Below are 22,241 nucleotides of genomic sequence, written 5' to 3' on the forward strand. Positions count from 1 at the left end.
GAGCCCAAATCCATTCCTGGAGTAATTGCAATAGTATTGAACTAGGGCTGAATTCTCAGTGTGCTTTCACGTATTCCTGACACGCTGTCTGCAATTCTGCTTTTCTGCTTCTTGATGGTTTATTGCAAGAAACCATCCGTATGCTTGGAGATATCGCATAAGCTTGTATTATTCTTTTCTCTCTTGGCATTTCAAGCTATATCATCAAAACCTAAAAGTAGACTCTGTTTCCCCAGGAAAAAAAAAAAAAAAAAAAAAAAAAAAAAAAAACTTTAGCATCCAAGAGAAAGATTTTTAAATTCAACAAAAAAAAAAAAAAAAAAGATAAAATAGCTCATAATGAATAAACAGCATGAGCAAAAGATTTTCTAAACATGTCACAAAATGATAGGAAAATAAGTGGGTCGGGAGAGTCTGCAGTAATCTGGCACAGTGACTCAGCCCCAATACGTGTTTCTGTGGTCCAGTTACCAGGAGAAGAATGCTCTAAGCGTTGTCATTCCCATAAGATCCACAAGTGAGGTGACAGCATGAGTCACCTCTGCTGTGCACCATCTGGACTGAGGGGGAGCAGGGCAAGGAAACAGAGGAGACCTCCCGTTCAGCTGTGCCCTGGCAGGTCTCAGAGGCTGTGGAAGATAATGACAGGCAGGGCTTAAAAAAGAAACATTCTGTGCTGGACACAAAAGAAGCGTTTTGTTTTATTTCAACAGAAATTGTTCCAGAACAGTTAAAATTTTCATACAATCATAGAACAGTTAGAGTTGGAATGGACCTTAAAGATCATCTAGCTCCAACCCCCCCTGCCATGGGCAGGGACACCTCCCACTAGAGACCAGGTTACCAGGTTAGCCCCATCCAGCCTGGCCTTGAACACCTCCAGGGATGGGGCATCCACAACTTCTCTGGGCAACTTGTTCCAGTGTCTCACCACCCTTACAGTAAAGAATTTCTTCCTAATATCTAATCTAAATCTACCCTCTTTCATTTTAGAACCATTATGCTTTGTCCTATCACTACATTCCCTGATAGAGTCCCTCCCCACCTCTCCTGCAGGCCCCCTTTTAGTGGAAGGCCGCTATAAGGTCTTCCCAGAGCCTTATTTTCTCCAGGCTGAAGAACCCCAACTCTCTCAGCCTGTCTTCATAGGAGAGGTGCTCCAGCGCTCTGATCATCTCTGCAGCTCTCCTCTGGACTCACTCCAACACATCCATGTCCTTCCTCTGTTGGGGACCCCAGAGCTGGATGCAGTACTCCAGATGGGGTCTCACCAGAGTGGAGTAGAGGGGCAGAATCACCTCCCTTGACCTGCTGACCATTTTAATTTTGATGCAGCCCAGGATGTGGCTGGTTTTCTGGGCTGCAAACGAACATTGCTGGCTTATGTTGAGCATCTCATCAACCAACCATCAGCCAAGTCCTTCTCCTGAGAGCTGCTCTCAATCCATTCTCCCCCCAGCCTCTGTTTGTGCGTGGGATTGCCTCAACCCTCGTGCACTTGGCTTGGTTGAACTTCATGAGGTTCACACAGGCCCACCACTCAAGCCTGTCCAGGTCCCTCTGGATGTCATTTCTTCCCTTCAGCGTGTTGATTGCTCCACACAGCTTGGTGTTGTCAGCAAACTTGCTGAGGGCGCACTCAAACCCACTGTCCATGTCGCCAACAGCCTGTTAAACTGCCCTGGTCCCAGTACCAGCTGCTGAGGAATACCATTGGTCACTGCTTTCCACTTGGACATTGAGTTGTTGACTGCACCTCTTTGAGTGGTCTACTGTCAAATCCATCTTTTTCAATGAAAAATCATCTTTTTCATTGATTTCAGGATAAGCAAAGCAGTTCAGTGTGTTTAGAGAGCTGCTGCCATGGCCGAATGACTTTCAAAGCTAGAAATAGATCCCTGCTCACTCTAGCATGTCTATAAGAGGAGGTCTGAGATCCTTTTGTTTTCTGTTATTGCATTAAAGTGCCTGAAGTTAAAAAGTGAATATAGAGTGGTTTTGTTGGTTTCCTTCCCTCTCTTTCAAGAGGCTTTCCAGGCACTTAGGTTATTTTTAGTTCTGTTTGAATATATTTCTGTCCCAGAAGTAAAATGCTTGTAATTGTTTCTGAAGTTTCTGAAGACTTTAAGAGTTTCAGTCTGGAGATGGCCTAAGAATCAGGCATCATGCTATGTCATGAATTGACATGATTACACATCTCTGGAGACGGTGTCAATAGAGATAAGAACATTGGTTGGTGATGTCACCGATGAACATGCTGAGCACCAGCCAAGAGCAGCCAGTAGTGATGGAGAAATTTGGGTGGTTGAAGTAAAGAGCTGTGTAGAAATAAGAGAATTGCTACAGACAGAGATGGTAATGTGTTGTCAATCTGTAGACTTGTTAAAATTAGGACTGAAGTGGGAAGGAGGGTCATCAGTGGAGGCTTTGGGGACTGCAGGTGTTTTAAGGCCTTGCCAAAGCTGTGGGGAATCTCAAATGGTGAAAGTATTCTGGGAACAGAAGAGAAGAAGTTTATGTATGCCCCTCTTCTACATTTGATTCCATTTTGTCCCTGTCAACTCATCTTAGTTTCTTAAAGCTTCTAATTATAAATCTGTGAAATCACAGGCAACATTTAATGAATATAGCACACATTGTCTGAGTCATTATGGTGTGTGTTTATCACCTTGTTATTTAGCTCAGCACCTGATGCTGCTCAGGCTGGAAGACATGGAGCTGGCAATTAACATAATAGATTGCTGACCAGCCCGCTTGGCAGGTCAGATTACAAATCAAAAGCCCTTTGATTAACTTTAACTATTAAAATAAATGTGTCTATCTTTTCTTGGTAAAAGTGGTCTCTGATGGCGGAGCAGTAGATAGAAGCACTGGACCACAACTTGCAAAGTAAGATCATAATTCAGCTGTCGTTTCAGACAACAGAAGATGGCAGGACTTGAAAATCTCAGTCCCTGGAGGTCATATTTAAGGCATATCTCACAGAAATTCAAAACAGTGTCTAAAGAAGCTGTCTGTATTTCATTCTCACTGACATTGTTAAATTCTCTTGAGCTTGGCCATCTCCTCTGCCACTTACAAAGTTTTACTGTCAACTTCAACAGTAACAAGAGAAGCTTTCCTGGAAATGCCCCACTGCAGAGGGGAATATTTCTCTATGTGGCAAAAATTAACTGAGTTAATTTGTCTAAAAACATATAACAGAAAAGTTAGATTTAAATTCAGAAGTATCTAGCCCCCTTCCAGTAGCATAAGAAGACTGTATGTAAAAGCATAGGGCTAACTTATGTGTGTAATTCATTTAAACTGGTCTGGTAGTTTTATTTTTTGTTACTAGGTAGCAGAAGTAGGAAACTCTAGGTTTGGCTATGTAGTGTCTCTAGCAGAATCAGTGATAAATTTCCTTCTTCATTTGCCTCCATACTTGTCCTTTTCTTATTTTTAAAACCAGAAGAGAAACTATTTGATATCAAAGCTGAAAAGAATATAAAGGTATCTGGTATAAAATTAAACACTGACAGACAGTCCATTTCAGGACTTTTCAATTCACCATTGAGTCATCACTGATTTATACTCTCCTATTTATAGCAGAAGACAAGTGAGAGAGACCACTGAAATACCACACACAGGTCAAGAGTTAAGATGTTATTACAGAGCATCCTTGCCTATAGGAAGATCAACTGTGCAACAGGGTGGGCCACAGCAACTGTGAGTACTATATACACATGACGTATTACAAAGACATTATCTTGGATACATGGTCTTATGGGAGACAATTCATTGTAGCATCCACTCATGTGAACCAGACCACAGGTAGCTAAGAACTGGGAAATCCAAAACAGTTTGGGATTAAAGGTTACGTTTGTAAATACAGTGTTAAATTACTGACCTAAAAATGACTAAGCCAAAAGATTAAAGACACCCAGAGCTGCTCCCTCTTCTATTAACAACAATTTATGACAGCCACAACATATATTCAATGTAGAAAATGCTATTTAAATACATTTTTCTATTAATTATTTTCCTAGGTGTCCAACAGAGATAAAAATGAAAATTCCTCCTTTTACATTTTTTTGTTGACACAAACATCTCAACCAACAGGTACTAAGTCTACAAATACTTTGTTGTGATGTGTTTATCATTATACACCACTATAAAAATGCTTTCCTTTTCTGAGCATTTTAACGTAGCATTTTTACTGCCACATAGTTGAAAGTGTAATGACATATTTTCCTCTGGGGTTGATTGTTTGCTGTCAAACAGGATAAAGGGGATGGCTCTGCAAAAACTGCACAAAAGCTTTATTCCTTCCTCTTTGAGAGCTGATTTGTATTTATACTTTAAGCTTAAAGTGCACATTCCAGAAATCTGCAATTCTGTCCTGAACTCATGTTCCTGAGGCTCCCATCTGAAGAGCTGGGAGACTCTCGCCAGAGCTGGACCTTGCAGGAGTTCCCAGTTCTACAGGCCCTAATCTCAGAAGCCTCAAGCTTTGAGTATCTGACAACTTTCACTACAGAAACCAGTTTACACCATTTCCCAACTTAGTTTCCTGGTTCTTTCCTCAAGGACTGTGTGTATTTGCAGGTTAGACACCATTGCAATGTGTTTGGGATGGGAAATGTGTTTGGGATGGGAAAGGTGAATGGGAACATACAGTCACAGCCACAAATTAATCCTGTCTTGCAGAAGAGTGTGTGCCATACCAGGTTGTATCAAGTATCTCTCATAAAGCTGGGCTTGGTATTTTCCCTAATGGTATCTTATCTTATGAAGCTGACAACCTGACATATATATTTATTGAAAAATAGATATCATCACACAACTGCTTCCTCTACAGCATCCCAAATTGCATCCTATGTTCCTAGAGCAAGATACAATCAGAAAAAAAAAAAAAAGAGGAAGGAATTCACAGTAAGTTATATTGTATTAAGATTATAGAACTGTGAAGGAAAAAAGATTTATTACTCCTTTCCATGAAAAGGCAGATCATATCAGAAAAAATTGACAATAACAACTCTATCCATGAAAAATAATCTGGTTTGTTGGTGTTATTTTTTTGTTATGGCCAAATTCAGAGAAAAGTACTAGATGCTGTACATGTAAGTAAACAGTCCTAAGAGGAGAAAACAGATAATACACAGTCCAAAGACAAAAAGTAGCAAAGAAAGAATCAAAACTAGCCAAGAAAGCAGGAGTCAGAACCTGCTTAGCAGTATATAACTGGTTACAACTGCTATTCACACCTTTGACAGCTTGTTTTTCTCTTTACACTCTCTCTCTCACCCTTACCCAGGGTGATGCTCAGTGTGTGTCACTGTTGCCACACATGGCATTAAGCCACTGAGAAGTCACAGTTGATGTTACATTAGTGAGTCATTAAAAACAAAGATAAAAGTATTTAGTTGAAAAAATAATTTAAATTTGAAATGAACTTTGTTCATGCAAAGACAGCAATGATTGCTGCTTTTTCTCACTTCAGAATGGAAACACTCCACATAGCAAACTTTGTAGTAAGGTATTACTATCTGAATTTAGCCAGTCATGAGACACTGTTTGTTTCATGTTCCACTTTATGTGAGTCTGCTAGATTTACTGCACTCATTCTAAATCAATTTAGGATTCTAAGTTGTTTTTTTGAAAATTATCATCACCAAAGGAATTAACCTCTCACTTTTGCAGATCTTGTGTAGCTTGATATTGCTTCACTTTGCAGTGGTTGCATAAAGCCAGGCAATCAGCAGACGTACCTTTTTGTACTTTAAAATACCAATGTGTTGTGCTTACTGCAAAAGCCATAAAGGTGAGAATCCTATCTGACGTCTGTTAATCTGTTATTCTTAGAAGGAATATGGACTATAAATTTTTCTCCGTGAGGAGTTTGCTCTAATTTTGAGATTCTTCCATTATGTCGAACACCCCATGACCATTACTGACTATCCCACCTCTCTACTACTACCAATGGGTAGATCAGTGTCACAGCAGCAAAAGAGAGCTTTGCAAAGTGGAAAAAGGATAAAGGTTAAAAAGGCAAGTAAATAGGCCTGATTGGAAGCAAAAAAATAAAAACCAAAACCAATCAAATCAGGGATTAATTATGTACTCTGGACAGCTAATGAAGCTGCGGGACTGCTAATATGAGTTTATTACCAGGGCAAAGTTGAGTTGCAGCAAACTTATCTACATAAAAGGTAATTGTTCCTGGGGTTACAAGTAAGCAAACATAATAGCATAGAATGGTCTGAAAACCTGAATGGATCTATGGAGAATTTGGGTGATGTGGATATTATGAGCACTCTGGAGAAGAGGGAATCATCTAATAATGTGTACAGAAAGTGTACAGAGAAAAAGTGTAAAAAGACAATGACCAATTTTAATTCTGGTAACTCAATGTGGAGGTGAATCTGGCTTTTTCACAGTATTAGTTTAGCAATGTAATAAGCACACAGACATTAAGCAAATACTCTGTGTGATATAATATTTTTACAGCTAAAAAAAAGTTTAACGAGGCAAGTAAAACTGTTTTCAATAATTGCCTAAAGCAACGTAATAGGGCTTACTATTTAATATCTTATATTCCCTATAGATTAAAAACTTGCCATTCCGTATCACCTACATAGCTGTCTCGGGAGTGGTTATTTCTGCCATCACAGGTGGAAGCAACTTCCACAGTTTTAGTTCAAGGTCATCCAATATAGCTGGCTTAGAGTTTTGCTTTCCATCTGGAAAGCCAGCAGTATCAGGCACTGGCAGATTTCCCAAGGAGCATGTTTCATGATGACAGTGAACTCCATGCCTTTTCTATTCACAGGCACAGGCAGGAAGTGTGGGTGATCTCACCGATATTATTAATATTTACTGGGTCAGAATATGCTAATACATTTTAAAATGCATGAATTTTGCAACACAAATGATTTTAAGGTTCAGTTTTGATCTGTTCCTATATCATATAACAGCTTGAGGTTTTGCTGCCTGTCGCCTCTGTTAGCTAAACTGAGCTAACACATGCATTATCCATTTTTACAATCATGTTTTTCAGCATGGTAGATTTCCATGCCCCCCCAGTGACATGAATCCTAAACTGCTTCTGAAGCCACACACAAGTACCCATAGTGGTAACACATTGAATGTGCAACAAACAGGATTCTGCGTGAGCAGCCCCCTCCACTTTTTGGGTCTGTTAGCTCACCAGGAAATAAAAAAAAAGAAGGGGGACAGGAGAATTAGAAAGGGAGAGAGAGTGTGCATGTTCTGACGTGGTATGTTTGCTTCCCTTAACAGCAAAGACAGATTGAAAATTTACAGTTTGACCCAAAACTCTTTTTATAGAGAACATTTTAAGAAATGAGCTGAGAGAAGCCTGAGAAGCAAATGAGGGGGAATGCTGGCTAGCTATAGACTGATTTTTTCCTGTACATATTGTCTCCTTCATATCAACATGTGCTGAATCCTGAGCTTTTCCAAAAATAAACCCAGAAGAGCTGGAGATAGCATATGATGGCTTTAAGCTATATTTTCATTTCCCAGGCTGGCTGGAGATGGTCACAACAGCTCCTGGCATAATTTTATGAAATTTCACAATATCAGCAGCATAGAAGGAGAGATGCTACAAACAGCCACAATTGCTACATAACCTTGACATATCCTGAGGAGATCCATCCTGGCCACTAAGTGAGGCAGGGTCTTGAGACAGAAATAGGATTGGATAACGCAATTACAGAGCAAATCACATTGCATCTGCTCTGCTGTCACTATGGTTGCCTGAGCTAAAATGTGATTGCACAGCATAAATTATGGCATTACCAAATTGAGAAAGGCTTGATTTTATAATCTGAAAATTGGTTCCATGTAAACTTGCAGTAATTCTTCATAGCAAGCAGGTATTCAGGTGAAAATAGTACTGACTTCCTGGACATGGAGATTACAGCTGTCTTCAGCTGCCCTCCTTTTCTTTTTAAAGAAAGAAGTAACAGCATGGAGCAAAGCAAAGGAAAGGCTTACAAAGGCTAATATCTGACTTGCAATTTGCACCGAGGTCTGAGAAACATCATAACCTGTTAATCAATTGCTTCAGCTGATTTTGCTTTCTTTATTTCTTTGTATCAATAAAAAGAAAACCAAGAATTATTAGAAAGCTGGCCTCATTTAAAGTATACGCTACAAGCTGAACTATTTCACTCTGGTATATAGCATGTAATCTATTAAATAGAAAAAAGAGTTCAGCTGCTTCCCTTTCCAAATAAAAATATTTCAGGGGGCAGGCTAAGAACATGCTGTCACACATCCAATTTCATTGAGGTTCACTCAGCAATATTAAAAAGCTGTGTTTTGCAATAAATAAGCCTCAAAAATTTGAAAATCAGAGATGTTGATTGGAGTTCTCTGTACTGAATGGTTTTGCCTCACTTCAGAGTTCCACAAAGTTACACTGTTTAAATGTGGTTTTGTCTTTAGGTGCTTTAATTACTGAAAGGAGGTCTAACGTTATGTTTAGTAAACCAGTAAGAAATTGCCACTTCTATCTGCATGGCAGAGATAAAAGAATGTAGAAAGGACTACAAAGCAGTACAAAAGACAGAAAAATCACATGTATCAAAATGGTACGGATATTTGTGGTTTTCACTTAAAAATTTTTGGTGTTTCATTTTTAAACAGGGTAAATCCCATTTCTACTGTTCTCACTGAATGTTCATTTTTTCTGTATTTTTGGGAAGATTTTCTTTAACACAGTGGTAGGCAGACTGCAGAAATACCTGTATCTGACTAAAAGCAAACATAGCTATTCCCCTTCAACAGTAAATAATTTGTTTGTCACTAAAAAACAGCATGTATTGCTCTGTGGGGCTGTGGACAATACATGATTTGTGGGCCTGGTACAGAGATAGGGACAAATTGCAACACCTTCTTAAAGATATCTTCTGAATTTTAAAATTATTGAGGTGCATATTAGTACATACCTGACTTGTCCACCAGTAGGAATGATGCAATTTCTAGAAGCTGTCAGTGGATGTCTGCCAGACAGTTTAATGTTCTGAGCTGTGACCTGTAAACTGCCCTGGGTTCACATCTGAACCAGGGTACGTGGCTCTCCTGGGTGCTGTCCTTGGGGTGATCTGAGCAGTTAGTGCTTTTATTGAAGGATGGGTTGACAACACCTGCATTTAACAGCCCTGTATCCAAATATCACCTGATTTTCAAAAAGGCCTCCTGGAACAGACTTGACAGTGCTTTGTTGCCTCCCATTGGAGCCAGGGGGATTGGAGGTGGTCACTAGAAAAACTTCCTTTTTGAGAGCCTTAGCTGGTAGCCTATGGCCTTCTATGCCACACAGCCCAGCAGACAATAAGGGGAGTGCACAGAGTTTGTCAATAAGGAAAAAAAAAATCCTCAAAGCTATTGCAAGAGGAAGGTGGGTGTCAGTGGAAGGGCCGCTGCAGGGGCCCCACAGACAGGGCAGCCATTTTGTATTGTGTGGTTGAGCTGCCACAGAATGGCAGCCATTTTGTCTCATGCAGCTGCAGAACCCATTTCACCTGTGAGGCCAAGCAGTTAGTACTGCCTCGCATGGCTCTGCAGTGGAAGGGGCCTTATGAAGGACTCCCTGTAAACTATAAAAATAAAGCGAGCCACTTATTAAAGGAATTTTTGCTGCCCTTGCTCTTCTTGAACCAGAATGTTAACCCAGCAAGCAGGTGATGTGTCTTACCTGGTGACTGATTTCAGTATCACATGAGTTACTGTTGCTGACTGCATGTCTGAATCTCTTTTTAAAGGTGGAAAATTTCTTCCTGAGGAAATTAACCTTCCTGTTGATGGCCCAGAGCAAAGATTGTGAGTAATTTTAATATCTAGTACAGCACAAAGCAACTTGTTTATTCACAGCGTGACTGTTGCAAAGAGATGGGGGGAAATTCATAAACTAAAAAACCCGAGCTTTGATGTTTTAACTCAATCACAGAAATGTATGTGAAATTTGTTCAAATATAATGAAGATTTTCCTCACTTTAATTCTGAAAGCTGAAAACAATGGATCTGTTGAACTAACAGTATGTTTGATAGACGTAGGCTAACAGATGAGGCATAGAGCCTGCTTAGATATGTATGAGAAAAAACCCTACATATAGTTTTGTATGTTTTTTGAACACTACTCTGTACCACTTTTTAAGTCTAATACTGTTAAATCCTTTTAATTTTGAGTTTAATCTCACTGCCTGATTCTCAAATACTTTAGGACTTGCTTTGAAATAATGATGATTAAGTATCTGGCTTTTATTTCTTCACCATCCCACTCTTTCTTTCACCCCTACAGGGTGACTCTTCTAAAGCTTTTAGTGATGATGAACTGTTCAGCAAAGATTTTATTTAGACACTGCAGTGCTACCAACTGTGAATACTGTAATGTAACATTTGTGTAGTGAGGTAGGAGCAAGGTACTTAATTTTATCCATTTCCTTGTCCTACAACTTATTTAGTCATTGATGTTACTTTGTTCAGTGGGGAGAGAGAATATGGACCTCGCTGTATTACTATGGTAAAAATAAGGCCTCAGTGCCTTAACTTTCAACCCAAGGAAAGCTGTCTGTACATTTCACTAAAGACTGTCTGATGTAGAGTTCATGTTGCTTGGAGAGAGACACGTGCTATATAGATCACAGCTGAGGAACTGCCTGAAGGAATATTACATTATCAATGATCTCACATATCAGCAGGAAAAGTTTTTACTGGTTCACATACAGAAGTGTGAAAAATGCAAACCAACTCCAGATCTGCTGAGCATCCAGACGTTTCTAGTTGGTTTTTTTAAGTTGGGTTTGGTTTTTGTTGGGGTTTTTTTGCACTGGTTGATATGTTAACCTTGAGCATTTCTCTACCAAGTGCCCTTATTTTATGGCTACTGCATTTGTTTGGGAAAAATGTGTTAAAGACAACACCAGGTTGTTGCAGAGCTGTTTCAAACATCAGTAATGGTGAGTTTTATTATTAGCCCATCTCGATCTTCTTTGTGCATCTTCTTCAAGGGGAACATTAATTTCAATTAGCAGGTTTAGAGCCAGTTCCTTCCATGGATTAAACTGCATTGCTCTGACAGGGGAACAGCTTGCTCTGCTTTCCATCAGCAACAGGTCTAGCTTGCAGTGTTTTGTTTTCTTATTCTTGAGTGTGAATATTGTTAAAATACAGTGTCTGTGCTGTTAAGAGTTGTGGTAGTTGCTGGTGTGTGTAAGTAAAGCTGACAGGCTGTATGACTTAACAGGAGGGAGCCATGGCCGCTATTAGGGCTGGTGAAACACTCAAGAGCACAAGCCCTCTAGCTTATTTTCTTTTTTCTTTTTTTTCTTAAAGCACAGCTAAAATGTAAGCTGTACACTGGATGTGTAAGCGATACGGAATTATTTCATTGTGTTCATGCTTTTATAAGAACTAAAAAAAGCCCAATTTAACTCAAGAGAATTTCTATTCTGTTGCTAACAGCATGAGGGGGAAAAAAGAGAATACAAACATATCATGCGTTTCTTCCATTACTATATGTATGTTTTATCCTTTTGTTACAATTGAACAAAAAGCTAAAGCAGGTACAAAAACTAAAGACATCCAGTTCTCATTAAAGCTGGTCTTGAACTCAGTGGTCAGAGCGCAGGTGTAATACTGCTAGTTAGCGGCCTCATGTTCAAAGTTGAGTCTGCCTTAAACCTGTCTGAGGCAGCTCAGTTACGTGCTGTTGGTTGTATAGGTCATTCACAGGGGAATCTAGTCCTGCCAGAAGAAAACAATTACTAAAATTTATGACCTACATACAGACTTCTGGTCTTGGGACACTGGTAATGCATTCCTTCTGGAAACAACTGAAAAAAAAATTAAACATGACCACATATAAACTCTTCAACAATATGTCTGTGAATTACAGTTTATGTAACTTGCTTAGTTAAACAGATAAAAAACTTGGACCACTGAGGTAACCGTGAGTTGTGCTCAGCAAGAGGTCATTAAAAGATGTTTGTCATTGAAGACAAATGCCACTGAGCCCCTCTGTCAGTGTAAACTCTCCAGAATGAAAGGCAACAAAGAACAGGTGCCGCTGTATTACTTGGGCATCACTAGCAACATGCTTCTCACTTGTCAAGAATAAAATGTAAAAACAATTTTTAATATGAGATAAAGTCAAATAGACAATTTTTTGGACTCCAAAAAGCTATTAAGGGAAGCATGTTCTAATTCTGGAAGCCTTTGTGAGTGAGAGTTTCACACTTGATGAGCTAGTGTGAAGAACGTGCTTGTTGTAAATGGGCTTAGAAAGATGGGAAACCTACACAAGGCTTGAGAAATCCCAATCAGTGCAGTAGAGGTTTGAAAATAGAGTCCTAGCGCAGAGACAGATGCTATCTCATCATTTCATTTGGTGGTGTTAACAAACTTAATGTAACTCTCAAGCATTAATGAGCAGTGTCACAATATTCTGCCACAGAGAAGGGGAGCAGTCCGTGAATATCACTGGAAAAGTCACCTTAGCTCACTGCTACTGAAGGAGTGAGAGGAACTGTGGCAGTGGCACAGGCCTCAGTCCCTCTTACTGAAAACAGTGGCAGCAGAAACAAACTTGGCTTTCCATGACTTGGAAAAGACAAAAAAGTAGGGCCATCCCTGGCAGCAGCTGCCTCTATCCCCTTCCTGCTTTGCTAATACCTAGGGCCAAACCTAGTGGAGATTTTGATGCTCAGAAGAGCTTTCCTCAACTCAGCCAGTGAACGGCTAGGGAGTGTTCTTGGGTAGCTCTAGGCAGAGTGTGTTTCTATGATCTAATGCAGGAAGAGCGCTGTTGCACAGTAGGAATGTCAGTTATATTCCCTTTTCAATAAGCAAGCTCCTTTGTGTTCAATTCTTTACTCAAATACCTGCTAGGCAATACAGAGTAAAGAGTAGGAGCATGGGGGAAATGAAAAGAACAGACTGGATACAAAACCAAACAGAACAAGTGAAGAACATGCAAAAGGATGGCAAGCTGATGTCCGGCATGGCTCTCATTCACTGAGTCAGTTTATTTCAGTGCTTTGTTTGATATAGAAAACGTCAAGAGAAGTGCTGGGTTCATGGGTGAGGCTTCTTCCAGATTAAATTTATGTACAAGTTATTTGACTATCAGGAGCAGGTGTGACAAAACCTTTCCTGTTTATTTGTACTACTACAGCATTATTAAAGGTCAGTGCCACTGTCACCAGTCCTTATTTCCAAAGGTGTCTAAGCAGTGATTCTGGGCTGAAGTCTTCTGGGATAATACTCAAAAAAGCCAGATATCTCTGCTGTTTGAGGGTGGGGCTTTCAGCTTCTGGCAATGCAAGTCAGGGCACTGAAATTAGCCTCCAGGTGTAAGGGTAAAGTACCAGTCCCATCTTTGTACTTTAAAGGGAGAAGAGGGCAAGTGAGTTTTTTCAGGCTGCTGCAGCTTCATTAATGCCAAGGGTAGGGGTTCAGCAGGTTTTAGGTCTACAGAGGTTCTTGACGTGTCAGCAAAGGCATTAGTTTCTGATCTCAGGTATTCACTGACAGATGGGACTTCAAAATAATATACTCCTTATTAAGAAGTCCCAGTCTTCCATATTCAGTGAGTTAGGAACATAAACCCTATTGACTTCATCATCAGAACTAGATTAATATTCATTAACCTTCAGTGAGGCTCCTATGCCTCATGCTTTTGGCAGTTTTGAAAGCATCTCTTGGAGTATTGCTATTTAATTTGATACATCAAAATGTGTTTTCTGTTCATAACTTAATGGCTTTCATTTAACAAATGTCAAATCTTAGCTGCTATTAGTCCAGAACACAGTGTGCTCTCTTGTGACATGAACTGCCTAAGACCACTAATGAAGTGAGGAATAAAGCCTGAATTAGGTTAGACTGTGGGAACTCCAAATCCCTTACCTGTTGATATTTTCTTCAGACAAATATCCTTCCCTTAAAGGATTGAAGTCAGGTATAAAAATATGCTCTGTAGATACGTACTTTGCTGAAGTTTCCTTTTGTAAGTAATAGATCCCTTTTATGTCTTCTGCAAATCATTCTGCATAAAAAAGGTAATTTCCTTTGCAACTACAAAAATAATTTCCCAATGGCATTTTGCAAGTGTTCACCTAACTGGGATGCTCTTTATGTTTCTTCCTTTTAAAATGTCAAGCAGATAAAAGTCTTCTAAATGGCATTCTTTCCTATTTTGATTAATTTTGCATAGTGTTTTCCCAAAAGTATTGATACTTACATAAACCTGAGTTCTGATTCTCTTCTGACTAAGACTTCCCGAAGTCTCTGGATCTTTGCCATCTCAAGCTCAATTTCCTCAGGCATCATTGTTGTTTCAGCCATTGAAATGATGTCAAGTTGATCTGTGTGTAAAAGCAGAGAAAATGAATTAAGCTAGTCAAACTTAGCGGGTTTTTTTTTTTTAGGAATGTGAAATTCAATCACAGAGCTATCTGACTATGGGGTAATTAATGCAAGTAGTAACAGTGTAATCATTTTGGACTGAAAGAATCTGCCTGCATGTTTTGGTACCCAAATGGAGACATATGCCTGAAAGCAGGCCTGTTTTAGCTGTATTGGCTTAAAAAAGGAAATGGAGAGGTCAAAATGTACTCAGCATGATTATGCAGAAAATAAAGGAAAAGCATCAGAAAAAAAGCTGTTCAGTTAATTAAGAGGAGACAAATCCCAAAGTCCCTCATGATAGCCTAAGCACAAACAGCTGAGAAGAATTTCTGACAAACTTGGAGTGGGAATGAAACTACAAAATCTCAACACAGACCCTGCATGAGCTTAGTTCACAAACACCTGTTTTCCCAAAATTGAAGCAAAGTAAAGACATTTTATGGGACATAAAATATATTTTCTTTATGTATAAAAAGATCTTTTTAAAATTTTTTTTAAGTTATCCTGCTACTATTGTCTGCAAGTTTGGGCTTCACTTCATAGTGAAGAAAGTGGGAAAATTTATATTAAAAATCACTACTTTTTCCAAGATAACAGAATTTTGAGGGAAAAGTTACAGATTTTGAAATATCTCTCATGAGAGAACCACTTCTCAGTAGTTAAAACTCAAATTGCAAAACCAGTTGGTAAAGTAAGGCTGGCTGGCTGTGTTTGAACACATAACTGCTGCCTGTAGAAGATGAATTCAATATTCACTAGATGTTTATCAGACACCAGTCCAAAGAAACTAGAACAAAGATTCTGTATGTGTTGTTTTGCCTCTTGTTGCTTTTCGGGGTTGTGGAGTTATTTTAACTGTTTGCAGCGTAATTGACTTTGGTACAAATTTATTTAAAAAAAAAAAATTAGCAGGAGATAGGAAGTTATTCTGATGCTGCCATGAATTAAAGCCAATAATTCTGGTAATTAGATAAGCCACAAATACATTACATATACATACATATTTTAGAATTAATTCTCAAGACCTCAGAAAATGGGAAGGTTGGAGGGGGAAGTAACTATCTTATTTCCGCTGTGCAACTCTAGCTGTGAATGCCCCAGTGTTACCCCTTGGATCAGATCAGCTATCATACTGTGATTTCATTAATTCAGGAGGGGAATCATGGACATGCCTTATGCCCAGAGTATGTGCTTGGAGCCAACACAAGAATTAGTGTGACAAGCAGTAGTCTAGTCTGACCTCTTGCAGAACAGTCACAGATTCTCCTTCACATCCCACTCAACATGTGCTTGAACCAGAGAAAATATTTTTGAAAGCAATCCAAAATTATGCAATGTTTTCAAAAGAATCAAAAATGTAAGCAAGGCACCACAAGCTTGAAAGTGGAGGAAAATGAATACAGAAACCATAGGATATTAGTTCACAACTTGTCTGCAAACTTGGAGATGTAGCTAGAATAATATGGAGATATAAAGAGTGGTATAGTTTATCTTCATAGCAGTACATATGCTGTTAAAATTACTGTAAGGCAATTAATTCTCATGGAGATCTCAAAACGGGAAGGAGGATTGGCAAGAGCTGGATTAAGGGAACATTGAGAGGAAAAAAACAAACTGGGCAGTTGAAATGGTAAGAAATTTGAAGGTGAGGATACACAGAACTGAGTATGGAAACACTGTGGTGCTGGAAGAGATTTAGAGCCAGTTCTATAGGGGTAGGCATGGTCCTCCGAGGAGAAGGAACTGAAGTCAATCCATACTTTATGCATGTTCACCTGTGCACTATTATGTAATGATACCATTTTTGTATCGAATCTCCAGCTTTTCTAAACCTCCCTTCCTAACAGATAAAGACTAATGTTGTGGATAATTGTTTGGACTACCTGGCAGCAGCTATGTGGAAGGATAATGAATTACTTTTCATAAAATGGTTTGAGTTCCTGGGATGTAAACCACTTGGGAAAGAATATGTTAACATTATTAAGTAAAGCTCTAGCTCTGTCCCAGTGATGAATGACACTTAGTGTTTTGAGACATGATTCTGAACAGCTTCACAGAGAAGTCTCTTACCTTTCATAAAAGAAAGAAGAAATAGTTCATTTTATTTAAAATAGGCATGCATTAGTCAACTAATTTATAGCATATATTGTTATTAAGCTCTGTTTCTGGTAATGAGTCAAAATTCATAAAGCGAAAGTGGAGACAATGCTGAGATTAGTCACAGCCAGTGACAGGAGGAAACTATTTTGTCTGCTCTGCAATCTCGACGATAATTTTCAGTGACAAAGAAACAAGTAAAATATTATTACTGTATGCAGAAAAAGATATTAGGATGAAAACAATTACTATATAGAAATAGAATTATCAAGATGTTACGTATAATGAGAGGGACTGAAGAGGTAAGCCTGAAGCTATTTATGCATATTTTTGTTTCAATTTAAATGCAGAGTGGTATAGTTAAACTGGGTATTAACTTAATGATCACATCTCAACCTCAGTCTGCCAGCCAGAAATGGAACATTAGCCACCTGTGATGAAAAGCAACAAAAAAATAAAATGCCTATTAAGTCAGTAAGTGCAAAGAAACCTAAAAGAAGCCTAAAGTGATACAATGAGAAATGGGAGAATGCATTACACCCAGTGTCAATAGTTTCATACAATTGGTAAGGAATGCTGTAAGGGAAAAGTAATTATCAGCAAAAAATCCTGCTGCTGTCACTTGGTGTGAGCGTATTGTTCACTGAGAAGCTCATTGTGCTCTACAACCATTAGCTGGTTTAATTCTAATTTGGGGGGCTTGTTACCATATTTGTAAAAGACAGAGCTGTGGAGAAGGTGAGGGGTATCAGTAACACAGAGGGTCTCAAACCTATGCTGTAGGAACCCAAAACTATGTCATTGTTATTCTGGTGGTATCCATATACTGAACAGCAATCAGACCACTACTCCATGTACACCTAAAGCAGGCAATGTGCAGTCTAGAGGCAGTAAAAGCTGAGCGATGAGTTCCTTATGGATATATAGCAAGTCTGTGGCAGAGGCAGTACAAGGTCTGCTGGATCACGGTGTCCCCTTGGGACGTTGTTTATCCTTTTTCGTGCTTGTGAATCTGTTGCTGTTGGAAACTGTCAGTCGTTCAGCCTCGAAGAGTCATCTCAGTCATTTAGCAACAGAAAAGCTCCAGCACAGGTAAGGGTAATGGCCCAGCTACTCTGCCACTTTTTTTCATCTTTGACATAGATAAATCAACTTAAATGAGACTCGGTTTGTTCAATCCAGGACTGCTGAGAGCTCTTTAAAGGATCTGCATGGCTTCTTTAATGTGGACACCACCCAGCAACAACCCTGGCTGTTCAAACCACTCAATTACAGTGCTTCGGTTGAAAATTACTTTAAGTTATTGTTTTCCTGAGTTGGATTTAAACTAAGCAATTTGAGGCCTATTTCCACTCCAATATAGTTGTCCAATAGTAAGATAATCCTTGTTAAAATACTGTTAATGTTAAAGTTTTGTGCCTATTTTCTCAATAATTCAGTGAAATTCTCAAATTAATCCTTTTTCAGTCAAGTATATTAAGTGCTAGTAGAGAACGGTGCAGCAAGTACACTCTTAATGCTGTTTCAGGTATCAAAATCAAGACTTTAAAGACCACTATTAGTGGATGAGCCAAAGCAGAAGTAAGCAGGAAGCACAGGTTAGAGACGGATGCAGAGAGAACCAGATGGTGCAAATGAAAACCAACACACTTGGTAGAAACTGAAATAGCTGCATAATGCAGAAAAATAAATTGTTATAGCACAAAATATTCCAGATTAAAAAATGTTCATGTGAAAAGAATCAGATGATTCTTGTAGCTTGTCACTAGCTTGTAACCTGGAGGCATGAATGACTATTGTAGCCAGGCCTTTTACTATACCTTTTATTGTTGCTTCAAAGGTATTCAGAGGCCCAGAGGTGGTTGGTTTTAACTCTTTGATTTTACTCATCTGAGCAGGATGCAGTGGCCAATAACTAACCTGTGCAGAAAAAAACCCTACATCTAATTGCTTATTCCAAATCTAGCCTGCTGCAGCATTCTATCACTGCAAATCCGAACAATTATTAAATTTGGCATGTGTGTGGAATGGTATTTATTCAATGTTTTATGCTGGAATTACCATATAAATATAGCTAATAGCTAAACACAATACAAACAGCTGCAATATATGTTGTTCCTGGCTTCCCTAACAGGCAGGGAAAATTTTGCAATTTAAAATAGGTAGACTGGGGGAAAGTGGCATAGGATAATACCCGTGTGGAAGGGACTTGACTGCCACGGTACTGAGCCCATCCCACCACTCCTGCTGGTTTGACTGCCTGAGCTCAGGGTTGCTTTGGACATGGTGCAGGTGTCTGGCTATGAGAAGCCTTAGCAGAGGCTCCCCCTCCTCTTCCCTTCCTTTTGCTCAGAATCAGGTTTCAAGCTGAGATGCTGGCTGTTGGCCCATGGGGACCCGGACCAGATTCCCACTTGACCTTGGGCAGGGTGTGCCCTGTAATAGGGATCTGCCTGGAGATCTGGACTGTGGCTGACCATGGTTGTTGTCACCAGACCTGCTCTGCTTTCCTTGCTCAGGTACCACTGGGCTGTGCTCTTGCCAGTAAGGACACTGTCCCTGCCCCTGCCTGCCTTGTTACGACTCACTACAGGGCTTGCCTACCCTTTTGGAGCTGGCAGCCTTTCTTGAGCCCAATTATGATCCTCCACTTAGTTGGAAGCAGTGAACCTTGGACAAAGGCTCACTTCACCAGGGTTTCCCTTTCTTACTTTTGGTGATTTCTGGAGGAATTCCAAAGGAATCTGCATACATAGACTGTGGAAACTGGTACCAATTGCTGCACATCAGTTTCATACAGCAGTGTACAGGCATATTACCTGCTTCTAAGTGCATTACATAAACCCAGTGCTTCGTATTATCTCTTTCTCTCTTTCCATGAACAATGTTATGAATATTTTTGTACCGCCTCTGAGTCCCAATGCCTCTGAGATAGAGGCCACTCTACATGCAGCCTAAGAATCAGTCCCAATTCTGCTGCAAAGTACAGTCCACGGTCCATTTCAGTGTGTTATTTTAGAAAATGCTGTATCCTCTTCTTTTTCCTCAAGGCAGTGTCTTCTCTCTGCTGTCAGTTGGCCCTCCTGTTTCATCTCTTGCACTGAAAACAGACTGGTGATGACAGCCGACTTAGTAAAAATTGGCATTGTGCTGTTGGTTGTATCAGGCCTCAGTAACCAGCTAATGTGCTACACTGAGGCAACAGGAGTGTGCGTACCTGATGAGTTTTAACCCTGAGGAAAAAGTAACCTCTAAAGACAATAGTAGTGTCCAGAATCCATTACTGGAGGAGCAAAAAACTAATGTTTTACTCCCCTTAGATGTGCTGAAGTTCTCAAAATCACTTTGTTTCCACTACCATCAATAGCACTGAATACTGGAGATGCCACGGCTGAATTCTGCTTCTAGCAGGAAGCTGAAATTTTTGCTTCTCTTACTGTGCCTATTACAGCTTTTGAAACCGTATTAACACTTATCCATGGGTTGAGCAAGAGAGTTATTTATTTTGGAATCATTGACATGTAAAGCCATGAAATGCACTTGGAGCTGACACAAACTGAGCACGTATCCTTCACAGGTGGCTAAATGTGCTTTGTCCCTGCAAGTAATGGTGGCCAGAAACTTTCTGACAAAACTGAATCTGCTAGAAAATGCCCAAGAAGTGGCGTTCAGAGTATTTGAGGGATAACATCTTGGATTCAGTACATTTATTATGAAGTCAAAAGGAATGCTTCTGTGCAAAGATCAGCCTTGCAGTTCTGGAGATGTTAAATTCTCCATAAAACCCTGGAAGCAGAAGTTTCAACTGCAGTGCAGGCTTCCAGATGCACAGGAGGTAATCTTGGAGCCGTGAAATACTGGCTTAAACTAGGCATCAAAGCTTCCAATATTTTTGCCAGACAGCAGGGCACCTAGAAATCCCAAAGGTGGTTTGTCATATGCTCCATGTCTCAGGGTAAACCTCTGGGCTGGTTGATTCCCCTTACAGCTTGGCTTTGCAACAGGCAGCTGTGAAATCTGGCAGCTCTAGGGAATGCCTTTGGCAGGAAGGAACCAGAGATGCATACTGAAAGCTCATGGAGTGTCACAGTCACCAAATAGCCCTGCTTTTGAACAGTCATTTGGGGAAAGAGAAAAAGAAGATGGGGATTTTTCTAATTTGTGGGGAATTGTGGTGCATCTATGCTTCCTGTAAACCTGAAATACAAAGTACTGGCCACCTCAGCTCTGTACTGTGCTGCTTAAAGATCACTTCTGTTCTGAGATAAACAGCTAGGCTAGAGCTGTCCCTTCCCATCTGCGGTGCATTCAGCAGCTCCTCAGTCAAGCAATCAGAACTTCATGGCTGTAGAGAGCCTCTGGTGCAACCTGTAGAAAAGCATGACATCTCTCTGAGATGATCACAATGAATTATCGCACATTTAAATTTACCATTTGTGACAGGAAAGGAAATCTGGCTTTTGTAGTAATGTTGCGAATCACTGGGAAAAGCAGTGTTGCAGCATCAGCTGCAGTGAAAATATCCTTATTTTGCAACCAGAGAGAATAAAAAATACTTTCTACCATTCCTTAGGTTGATAGCTGCTTTTGCACAGATTGTTTATGGAATTAGATTAATTTTTTTCAATCAAAATGTAGGATCAATATGTATGTAGGACATATTAACAGCATTAGTAAAGACTAGGAAAGGCACGAGCAACCTAAAAAGACGTATTTATTATATGGTAAATACATCAATTTTGGAAGGTTTTGTTTCAAATTTTGCTGAGTTAATTTGTTACATTAATTTGCTGAATTAAATTGTCAAATTAAGCAACCTTTGGAAGAAGTCATATGTGGATATTATGATTCTTTCTTTTGCTTTATTCATCCACCTCTTCTCACTCAGTATTTGACCACCTCTCAGTCTTCTTTAGTATTCAATATTGAATATCAAAGCTAATCTGTTTCTGTAATATATGAAATTAGTCCTTCCTGTTTTCTAATAATAGGCTACCATGACTTAAAATGAGTATGTGCAGTTTTATGTATGGGTTGAATCTGTTGTAACTTACGTGTGTTTTCTGCCATCTTTGAATAGTCTCAAAAACATTCACTAAGCATGTGTAAATATCTTTAAAATTATAAACAAAGCAAAACTTGGAGGTTATTTTTATGCAGAAAGCAGCAAGCCCTATACCACACAGACTCTGCAGGGGGAAAAGCAGCCAGGCTGAGGGGACAGGAAAATGTGAATTTGTCTTATGGAGATGATCAGCTCTGCAGGTCCCTTCTCCTAATCCAAGACTCACTGAAGTCAACAAGAGTCTTTCACTTCAGCCTATTTTTTTCCTTTTTTTTTTGTTTTTTTGGTATGTATCATATATAACCTGCCCTTCCAGACATGTAGTTATTTTTGTCTTTGAAGGAGAAAAATAAGTTTGAAAAAGTCTTAGGAGTAAAGACTTGGCTTTTCATAAATCTGTAGAAACCTGTTGGTATTCTCTAAAACTAACAACCTGGTGAATTTTGTGGAGCGGGGCTATGATATGTTAGCCTTTAGTCAATGCTGAGGGAAAAAAGAATGCCAGAAAAAAAAAAAGTAAAATAGTAAGACAGAACTGACATCCAGAATTTTGTTGAATTCAACAGAACTTGAATGAGTCTTTGACCTGTGTTTCCACTTCAAAAGTCTCTCACTCACACTGTAACATATGACCCCATTCTAAAATCAGGTGAGCAGCGAATAT

At 39.4% G+C, this 22,241-nt stretch overlaps 1 protein-coding gene across 1 annotated transcript in view; it reads right to left on the reverse strand.

The window, feature by feature from the left end:
* The window catches only part of LOC106884789 (chromosome unknown open reading frame, human C16orf45), a 52,262-nt gene that overhangs the window by 12,966 nt on the left and 17,055 nt on the right, over positions 1 to 22,241 (reverse strand). Inside the window, exon 2 of the mRNA XM_014936378.1 lies at positions 14,249 to 14,372. Coding sequence (XP_014791864.1) covers positions 14,249 to 14,372 — 124 coding nt within the window. The remainder of the gene's footprint in view (positions 1 to 14,248; positions 14,373 to 22,241) is intronic.

Source organism: Calidris pugnax, unplaced genomic scaffold (assembly GCF_001431845.1).
Source record: "Calidris pugnax isolate Ruff unplaced genomic scaffold, ASM143184v1 scaffold17, whole genome shotgun sequence".
In the NCBI taxonomy this organism is placed as follows: domain Eukaryota; kingdom Metazoa; phylum Chordata; class Aves; order Charadriiformes; family Scolopacidae; genus Calidris; species Calidris pugnax.